General features: G+C 35.2%; 1 protein-coding gene across 3 annotated transcripts; it reads right to left on the bottom strand.

The window, feature by feature from the left end:
- Positions 1–4,518: 4,518 nt before the first annotated feature.
- Positions 4,519–10,334, bottom strand: LOC122059315 (CASP-like protein 5A1). 3 transcript variants are annotated; one of them, XM_042622034.1, is made up of 5 exons: positions 8,026–10,334; positions 7,188–7,373; positions 6,853–6,947; positions 5,740–5,884; positions 4,519–5,374 (listed from the first exon to the last, which is right to left on the bottom strand). In XM_042622034.1, the coding sequence occupies exons 2-5, from the start codon at positions 7,368–7,370 to the stop codon at positions 5,333–5,335; spliced, it is 465 nt and encodes a 154-aa protein (XP_042477968.1). In that variant the 5' UTR covers positions 7,371–7,373; positions 8,026–10,334; the 3' UTR covers positions 4,519–5,332. The 3 variants fall into 3 exon arrangements, with proteins under 3 accessions (XP_042477968.1, XP_042477970.1, XP_042477969.1); XM_042622036.1 differs by having other exon boundaries at positions 5,740–5,854; XM_042622035.1 differs by lacking the exon at positions 8,026–10,334 and adding an exon at positions 7,538–8,008.
- Positions 10,335–10,650: the final 316 nt, after the last annotated feature.

Genomic DNA, 10,650 nt, shown 5'->3' with positions numbered 1-10,650 from the left:
GTCAATTACCTAAAGAGGAAAGCCATTACAAAGGTCGAGGCATGAAGTAAATTGAATACGTCTGTAGTGAATGTGGCTGACGTATACTTCATTCCAGCATTGTATAAGTTCTGTTCAATTATTGGTCCATAGAGAAGTAAAATAGTTTAGTTCTTAGTGTTAACTAGATTGTAATCTAACCCTTTATTTATTATTATTATTATTTTTTTGGTTCATAAAATAACAACTTTGCTAGCTCACATGCTTATTGATTTCTACGACCGGAAATAATGATTTTAGCTAACTTGAATTGTTGAAGGCTTCCATTCTATCCAAAAAAAAAAAAAATTGTTGAAGGCTTCCTAATGAAAATCAAGGTCCTAACTCCTGAATGCGGTTCAAGGAATTGGTATGAGATCGGCTGAATTGGGTTATTAATATCATAATTGACGAAAGGTGATATAGCTTCTAAGGTAATCTCATAACGATGTTCATTATGGACGTGTTTTAAATGATTCAAAACTTGAATGAATCAAACATAAAAAATGGCATGTTTATTTGTAGTCAAACAGGTAACAAACAGAACTTGCAACCTTACTTTCAGTGCCTTTTAGCATAACATGCGTTCATTTAGAGGTAGGGACAAATAGGGTAAATTCACATTAAGTTGGTTTTCCAATAAAAAAAAATTACTTTCAGCTTGAGACTCAGAGCCAACATGTTACAAATCCCAAAATGGAAACAATTTTTATTTCCAGAATTATCCCCATTTTGCTCTAACTTTACACTTCCATCCCATTATGTTGTAACCCAATTCCACCACCACCACCACCACCAAGCTCTAGACTCTAAATATGATGTTCAAATCATGAAACCTATTAAACTTAAAAATTAAACCATGAAAGCTATGAAACTCAACGCTTAATGTCATGCTCTGTTATGATTGCGCTTGATACCAAAGGACCAAATGTGCTTTTGTGTCTTAGTTAAGCATGTCCGTAATGTGGGTAAAACTTTATGTTTATTTTGTTGATCCATGTTTCCTTAAGCTAAGGAGGAATTCCTTCACCCATGGTCATCATTATGGTTGGATGGTGACAAGGAACAATGAAGTACTTTTTCAGACCTTCAACATATAGAGAAGCGAACAAATAATGATCTTAGATTTGTGGGTGAGTCATTCACCATGGATGAAAAAAAACTCTCTACTTAAATCTTCAAATTCATCTGTTTCTCCATATTCTTCCCCACCCCCCGCCCCCCACCCCAAAAAATGAGTAAGACAAATCCAGCCCATCCCAGCTCAATCCAGTTATATGGTTTCGATTTCTATATGATGTATTTCGAATTGAACCGAAACAAAACCAATTGGCATTCTTAATTACGCTTCACTTCTCTTGTAAAAGAATGAAAAACCTTCTACTAACATATGTTTTATATGAAAAATTAGACGAAAATGACAAATGGATGAGTGAATTTGCATGATTCATGTATATCGTTCTCTAGAAAATGCATGCAAATTGGATTGCCAAAAGTCTTTTTATCTATAAAAGAATCTCTCCCCAAGAATGGCCTACTCTCATTCGTAAACCAGCATCACCCAACCCTGTGGCCAAAACCCCATCACCACCAGCACCATCACAACCCAACCGTATCATCTCCTAGTTAACAAGGGCTTCATACACACTTTGGACCACCTCCACAAGAAGGAATAGGAGACAATGATCTTAAAACCCCTTCCTCATCCTTGGTTGAGTGTTTAGTGTTGTGTTAATTCATATCTAATTTCTTATTCTTCCCCTTGGGATATGGAATATTTGAACAATTCTACGAAATTGGAGGAAACCAAGAAACAAGTAAGTGCATTTATTGAATACTAACTATGATTTAATTTGCAATTAAAAAAATAATAATAAATTTCTGAAGTAGTCCTTATTTCTAGATGTATCTTTGGTTCTTGTATATAATGGAACTGGTCAACTTTAGTTTTGACTCATGATTGTGAATATAGCCATTGAATATTTTTATTCAGGATATGGCATGGTTTTATATCATCATGATAATTTTCCTAGTACATAGGACAGTTCTTGTCTACATATAGCCTAGGAGAATGCATGCACTCTCCTTGACCTGCTTCTTTTACAACCCCAGCAAATCGATCTTCCAAGGGGAGGGAAAAGACACCTTGGTTGTGCATGAATGCAAGCTTCCACATAGTTTAATTGGTACTTTTAAGTTCTTTTATAGTTTCTTTACTTTCTTGATATCTTAACGCAAAATCAAAATGAATAATTAATCTAGTAATTAAAATTACTAGTTGAAGGAAATCAACTTTATTATTACACTACAAGAATTAACGTCTTGTAGGGAAATAATTACCAGATTAACCATTCTTTTCTGTATTGAGAGTTCAAATGACCACAGATAAAGAATTCAAATACAATAAAAGAACTTAAAAGTACCACCTTGTAGCCAGTGGAAGATTACATCCGTGGATGATCCAAGCTTTTTTTTCCTCTCTTTTGAAGATCGATTATTGAGGTTGTAAAAACGGTAGGTTGCTTAAAAAACCCTATCACCATCAAATTCATTTTCACCAGCAGTTTTTCATAGCAGAAGTCAACTAAAATAATTTATGGAAACCAATAGTAAGGTACCATTTCTAAACACAGATTTATTGCTCTCTCTCTCTCACACACATTTTTTCCCTCGTCCCCCCATCTCTCACTCCCACCTATAATATTAAGGTTGTAATGTTTAATTATATGCGCCTAGCATCTAAGTAATTATATGAATATGGATTAGTGGTTTGGTATTGACTGATGGACATGATATATAAAACAAGGGGTAAAATCTCAGCAAGATTCCAAAGGACGATTTCCTGTTTCTTGCTGTCTAATAACATTCTGGGTTTGTATTTTCTATCTACATTCTGGGTTTGCATTTTTGTGTTTCTTTATATTTTTTCTGACAAATCTTTGTAACATTTTTGCGTTTGTCCCATCATGTTAAGTTCTTTATAGATATTTAACAATGAAGAGAAAAACATGTGACAGTAATGATTTTCCTTTGTTTTCTTTTTGGTTTGTAGGAGCAGACTCCATTTCCGCCCCTAAATCCGCCATCCATTTCACAAAGAAATGGAGGCGCAGCGCAGCAGGCTCAGGTACTGGAGAGATGCCACAGGGACCAACTGATTCTCGCAGAAGAAAGAAGGAAAAGACCAAATGATTCTCGCAAAAGAAAGAAGGAAAAGTAATTGAAAAATTCAAACAGCTCTCGTACTTTTATAACCCTCAAAGATTACCTTCAAAGAAAGCGACAAGAACACGCTGGATCATGAACGAATTTCAGCTGCCAATAGAGCTAGAGGTATGTTTACTTGCTTAAGATTCAAAACTTTTTCACAGATAGTTAGCTAAACTATATTCTGGAAGTAATGTATTCTTTTTATGCTCAACAGGAAGATCAATGGGTTATCTATGTGATAACAAAGAGGGGCAGGATGAGGACCAGGAACACAGACATGCAGGCTAAGAAGCAACAGGAGACCCAAATTGGGTCTTGCCCAGAATGTTATTAGAGAGCAGTCGTGATAGGTTTTTTTAAGCAACCTACTGTTTTTACAACCTCAACAATCGATCTTCAAAAGAGGGAAAAAAGGCCTTGGATCATGCACGAATGTAATCTTCCACTCGCTACGAGGTGGTACATTTAAGTTCTTTTATTGTATTTGCATTCTTTCTCTGTGGTCATTTGATCTCTCAATACAGAAACAGAATGGTTAATCTAGTAATTATCTCCCTACAAGACATTAATTCTAGGCTCCGTTTGTTTCGATGTAAAATTTTACCTGGAACATGTAAAATTTTTCATCTTAAAAAATTTTCCAATGTTTGTTTCCTTGATGTAAAATATGTTGTAAAATGTCACTGGAAAATTTTCTAATGTTTGTCTGCCATTTTTTACATGATAAAATTATTTAACATAATTATATAAGATGTCATTATAAAAATTTGAATCAAGCAGCTCATATTATTTGATTTTAAGAAACATGTATTGACATGGGACCCACAAATACATGAATTATGCAATTAATGGTAATAAAAGATATGCTTAATGTGGGGTGCAACCCTCTTTAATTTTATTGAGCCAATATTCGTGTTGACTATTCATCATGTATTCAAAATTTCAAATTTGTTAATCTTTTTTTTTTTGGTAGCACAAATTTGTTAATCCATAGAGAGATAAAACATTGCTTACTTATTAATCAATTATAATTCTATCTTTCCATGTAAACTTTTATTAAAGAATATAATCAACAATAATTGCCGAGATTTACAAAACATGGGTAGATGTTGGGCATGCCACTAGCTTTCTTGGAGCTAACGACTCAACCAATGGGTGGACTAGGATGGGAGGAGCATGAGAGTCATTTCCAAAGGACAGGGAGAGAGAGTAACACAAACTGAGGCATGTTGCTACTCCAACAGTGTGCCTAGCCTTTTGTCATAAAACATATATGAAGCACACATGATCTCAAGGGTAAAGCGAGGTTTATTTATTTATTTTTTATACAAGACAAAGATGCATATACTCAAGAGTTTCTATTTCAAATCAAAATAAGCTAATAAATAGAATATAAATTTACATTTTGAAAAAAAAAAATGATCAGGTGTAAGGGCGTCAATATATAACCGAAACCGTTTACTGGAACCGAAACCGACCGGTTATAATCGAACCAAACTGCATCGTAGTAAATTGATCCGGTTTTAGTTTTATAGGCCATAATTCCGGTTCGAAATCGAACCGAACCAAAAAATCGATCGTTAACCAGCACCTAGTATTAAAGACTTAAAGTGTTTTGAATTTCAATGGGTCTCTATGAAAAAATGGAAGAAAAAAATAAAAGGCAAAGTACTAACTGAGAAGCGAGCTTCATTTTCACATAATCACACTTCTTGATTTTCTAATTTCTAGGATCATAGTTAATTAGTTATAATATATGTAGTCTTTTATATAGAAAGTATATTGTCCTTGGCAAAATAAATGTATATTGTAGTAACTCTTTAGGAAATTTAATATATGTAGGATTCACACTAGTTAGGATGCAAACCATTTTCTAAAACGATACTATTAACCTAATGTAAACCACTAAAACCGAAACCAAATGAAAACGATTCTGATTTCACCTTATTCCTATCCGGTGCAGTTTTGGTTTCACCTTATCAAAATGTAAACCGAACCGGAACCGAACCGAATAACCAAAACCGCACCATTTGACACCCCTAATCAGGTGTCTGCTGAATCATCTCCAGGGATCTTTACATCTTCTGTTGTGTTGAACCAATGTTCACAATCCAATCCCAATGGCGTAGCCAAGCTTCCTAGCCCCCTGCATCAACATTATCAGATGGAATCATGGAAAAGTGTAAATAAAGAGATCAATTGTAATTCGTTCAAAAAATGACCAACAAAAGGGCATTGACTATCTATTAAAGTATACAAAGAAAGATAAGGGTTGTGCTCTCAAGTGGAATTCACTACTGAATGTGAATGCCATCTAAATTTTTTTGCCAAGATTAGGGCACAAAACATCAGTTTAATACAATTCTAAAGGTAAGTCAACGGACCAAATGGGCCTATTCTTCAATAAACATTCAGACACATAGAGTAGACTTAAGGATTTTCATTGATAGCATGAGAGCACAAGATAGATATCCTAACATTGATAGGTTGGAAAGCAATGGTTTTTCTTACCCCATCTCCAATGGCAAACAAACTGACAATTTGAGAATTCCTCAAGCATCTTTTTACTAGAAGGGCATATATATCATTAATGGCGAGTGATAGGCTCCACAAACTTTGAAGACAGCTGCCACAACAAAGTAATCGCCAAAAGCAACTTCCAAAAAACTCCTTGAGTTAATGAGATGGCAAATACAACTCATCCATTCCAATTACAGAACTAGCTAGAAGCTATATTTATCAAGCACCATAGAACAATAAAGAAGCTAAAAACAATATAAATGAATTGAAGGATGTAGTCCAAACATATAGTAGACATCCACTGAAGTTAAATTTTATCTTGTTTTGAATGATTATGAACACATTTGTTGCATGAAAAGGATATTAATGGATTATGACACCCACTAAAGTTAAATTTGATCTTGTTTTGAATGATTATGAACACTTTGTTGCATGAAAAGGATACTAATTGGAACATTTGAAGATGAGATCTGAAACAAATTCCGAGGGAAAATAAAACATGTAATATGATTTTATATCATTCGATCGAATCAGGGAATAATCATGCATTGACTTTGAGATGACCAAAGTGTTATGAGGTATACATTGGAAATTCCACCAGAAAATAGTGCAAAAGTGAAATCTGCTCTCCGGTTGATCATTAAAATGACAGAGTTCCATTTCCTGTTTTGCTGTAGTTTGGAGTGGAGTAATTATATTGGTACTACACAAGAACAAAAATAATTCAAGGTTACATTTACACAAGAACCATAAGTTCTTCCAGTACTTTAAAGCCAACACCGCCCATTAGCTTATAGTAGCAACATTTCAACCAATAGGTAGTTTTGCATTGGAACCATACTGAAAGAACAAGACTAAACCAAGGCTAGGGAAGCAGAAACCTTAATGGGAGCAACACAGTAGAGGTAAAAGTTTCCCATATGGTGAAGGACATGTGGAACCACTGGAAATTTCAGTACCAGGAACTTTCTATTAAATCAGGAACATTAAAATATTAAATATGAGAAACAGAAAATTAATTCTTAAAAAAAGCCTATCAAGTATCAACATTTCTAATTAAGGAAAGCTAGATTCAATACAGAAGATGTATCATGTATTTCTTACTTTACAGCACTTGCTGGAGAAAAATCTGCGATCCAATCATTATTTGATGCATTTTGAGAGCTAAATGATATAGTCTCCCATTGACTAGTTTTACCCTGAAACAATGAAAAAAATCCTGCATTAGTCTCTCTAATATCATTTAGAGAAATTTTCATATATGGTGAAAATTGTAAAATATTGTGACCCTCTGGGTTCAAGATCCTTTCACAATTTAAGTATTCTGGAACATGATACAAAACCAAGTAGTAATATTCCTGCAGGGGTGAGTTTCGAAATGATTTGAATAGAAGAAAGAGGACATATAAACAAAAAGCAGGAAACATCAAGAAGGGTACCCCAAATCCAAGGAGAGTTGGTGTGGCTGTCACATAAGAAGATTTCTCAAGAGCAATTCTTGCTCTATGAATAGCAATTCTTGCGAAAGGCCGACTGTCTCCACTTGGCTTTGCTACTCCACAGCTCGCAAGACCCAATAGAGTCACCAGGAAAAGCAGCCCACTGATCCTCACAATCCCCATTTTCTGCAATCAATCAACAGAAAGGAAAAAAAAAAAAAGCTTAGAAGGAATTTCAATGGAAACTTAATTGCATCACTTAAATATAAACAAGAATAAAATAAATCAAAACAAAACTTTGATTTGGTTCCACATGACGCAAAAACTTAGGTGCAGAAAGTGATTCTTACCCATCAAATCTTGTGGCATGTTATAAATCAAATTCTCTTAATTGGAAACTGAAACTGGTATCCTTAACGATTGGTACCACTAGAGCACCTATGCACAGGCCACGGGCTAGTCTTCCAACCCTTTGTTGGGGCTGGAGAGCCTCAGACATCTTAGTTACATTCATCTGCACCCCTTTTGGGCCTTTAATCAAACATATAATGTGCAAAACTCCACCACCATCATTGTTTTCTTAATTATGTCTCTCTTTTCATTATGTTTCAGTCACTATTGATACAAGGAAGAGGAAGGTTCAATTGCTCTCTTCTGTCTCTTTCAAGCTTAGAAGCTGCTCACTGTAATGCAACAAATCCAGAATGCTCTCCCAATTTCATAACAGTAGTTCCAGGGAAGACATATTGACTAAGGATTTCAAGCTTGACTTCTCTATCAGCTTTGAATTTTAAAATAGAGGTAATTAAGGGCCAATGATCTTCTTTGAATTACTTACCCAAATGTACCAATTCTTTCATACATCGACCGAATGGAGTTGCAGAGACTTCCATGCCAGCAGCCTCAATCGATCGAGGGCTTATTTGAACGCCTACAGGTATGGCATTCGCTGCAAAGTACAAAGCTGTGCCTGAAAGAGGGAGATCAAGAGTGGGGGAAGGAGAGAACAGCGGAGATCGGAGATCAAGTGAGGCAGAGAGCCGATGTTTTTTCCGGTAAATCGACGGATCTGGGTAAAATTTTCCCGGCCCCATGCCAATTTTTCGATATACAAACAAACGTCGTAAAATCCAAAAAATCAAAATTTACCGTAAAAAATTAGTAAATAAATAAATAAGGGCAAAATCGACCTATACCTACCAATCGGCTCGGTATATGAGCCCTTTGACAAGTGTGACGAGAATTTTTTTTTTTTTGGTAGAAAGTGTGACAAGAAGTTGGAACAACAACTAATAAAGAAAAGATCAGGATCCCTTCATCATAAATAGGTCGTTCGGTATCTTAAGAAGGCCTTGCAGAAGGGTGAAATGATCGTGATCAAGTTATAGCCTGGACAGGGTCAACACACAGAGCCGTCCCGACCTTATCACCAACGCTAAGACACCTGGGCAGTGGCCAACGAGAAATGCACATCATCGGCGAATCAGTTCAGTAGCTCGTCCGTCATGGCAGGTTAGTTCTGAAATTTCCAGAAACTGACTTCTTCCACAACAACAGCTGCTATTGAATCGCCATCTTCCCTCTCTCCAGATTTGGAACCAAAACCCTAACCTTATGCGCTACTGCCCCCACCCCTGCCCGAACAAAGACTGATTCTGAAAATACTTATTTTCCGATGCTGCAAGAATGTGAAACAGAAACTTTTCCCTCTCAAATTTTGGTTTTTGCAAAATTGGGGCGGAGGGTGAGAGAGAGAGAGAGAGAGAGTGAACGGAGCTAAAGATTTCGAGTTGCTTAACGCCATGGAACGACATACTGCTGTAGTAGTTACATGTGTGACACCCCATGGATGATGTGAGATGGGATTGGAGGGTACAGCAGATGGAGAGTTTGAATCGGGATCGCCCTTGCTCAAAGTGAAAACATCAAGGCTGTGTTTGGTAGCGAAGAGAAAAAAAAAAAAAAGAAATGAAATGAAAAGGAAAAAAAATTAGAAAAAAAAATGAAAGGATAAAAAATAAAAAATTATGTCTAATTTAACTGTTTATAGAAAAAAAATATTTTTTAGTATTTTTCTTTTTAGGTTCAGAAAATTTTACCATTCTTAAGGTGAATTTTAATTTTTTTTAAAATTTTATTTCAAGACATAACAAATACAATGAGAATTTCTTAAATCAAGGAATTTATACAATTTTTGTATTTTTTTTCACTTGGCTGTCAGACACAGTCTAATGGTAAATTTAGTATTAGAGAGTTCATTAAAAGGTAACATAGCCTCTACACCAGTATATGATCAATGGAATAAAACTCTAGAAGCATTAACATGGGTGAAATATCTATCTTTTATGAGAAGGGAGATGGCTATTTTACATCGAAACAAATGGAGCCGTAGTGTAATAATAATATTGATTTCTTTCAACTAGTAATTTTAATTACTAGATTAATTATTCATTTTGATTTTGCATTAATAGATCAAGAAAGTAAAGAAACAATAAAAGAACTTAAAATACCAATTAAACTAGGTGGAAGGTTGCATTCATGCACAATCGAGGCGTCTTTTCCCTCCCCTTGGAAGATCGATTTGCTGGGACGGTAAAAGAAGCAGGTCAAGAATAGTGCATGTATTCTCCTAAGCTATATGTAGACAAGAACTATCCTATGTACTAAGAAATCTAAATTATCATGATGATGTAAAAACATTCCATATCCTGAATAATAATACTCAATGACTATATTCACCACGATGAATCAAATTAGAGTTGTCCAGTTCCATTATACACAAGAATCAAAGATACATCTAGAAATAAGGACTACTTCAGAGACTTTTTTTTTCTATTACAAATTAAATCATAGTTAGTGTTCAATAAATGTACTTGTTTCTTGGTTTCCTCCAATTTCTTAGGTTTTTATTGCACAACCAAACAGATTTATTTCGGTTAAATTCAATTCAATTCAATGTTAAAAGGCCGGTTTTGATTTCAGTTTTTGTTTCAATTTTAAATTGACACCCTTAGGAGCTAGCATTCTCTCCACCCAGCTTTTTTCGGAGATCTTTTTTATTCCTTGAGTTAAGTTTGACGGTTCAACCAGGTTGAGAGAGAGAGATTGTATGGAAATGCATTTTTCAATGATGAAAGACCCCAAATATATATGCCCAAAAGGCCTTGATTACTCAAATCAGGCCCTCGTTCTTCTCCTCGGCATTCTTGCCCAAACAGCTCTGCAAAACCCTAAAGGAGAGGTTACCATAGCAATGAGATTGGTTAACAGCAAGGATTGGGTCAACCCAGCGGATACAAATTCAAAAAGGGGCGCTTTAAACCCAGTTTGATCCCTTTATTGCTTTGTTAGTAGTTAGACTAAAGCCACAAGGTTCAAGATTGCTATCAGCACACATCATGAATAAACCACAGTTGAGTTCAACTCCCCTTGGGACCTAACAACCAAAAAAAAAAAAAAAAAA

Source organism: Macadamia integrifolia, chromosome 13, assembly GCF_013358625.1.
Source record: "Macadamia integrifolia cultivar HAES 741 chromosome 13, SCU_Mint_v3, whole genome shotgun sequence".
Lineage (NCBI taxonomy): Eukaryota > Viridiplantae > Streptophyta > Magnoliopsida > Proteales > Proteaceae > Macadamia > Macadamia integrifolia.
This window is presented reverse-complemented; position numbering and strand designations above follow the sequence as displayed.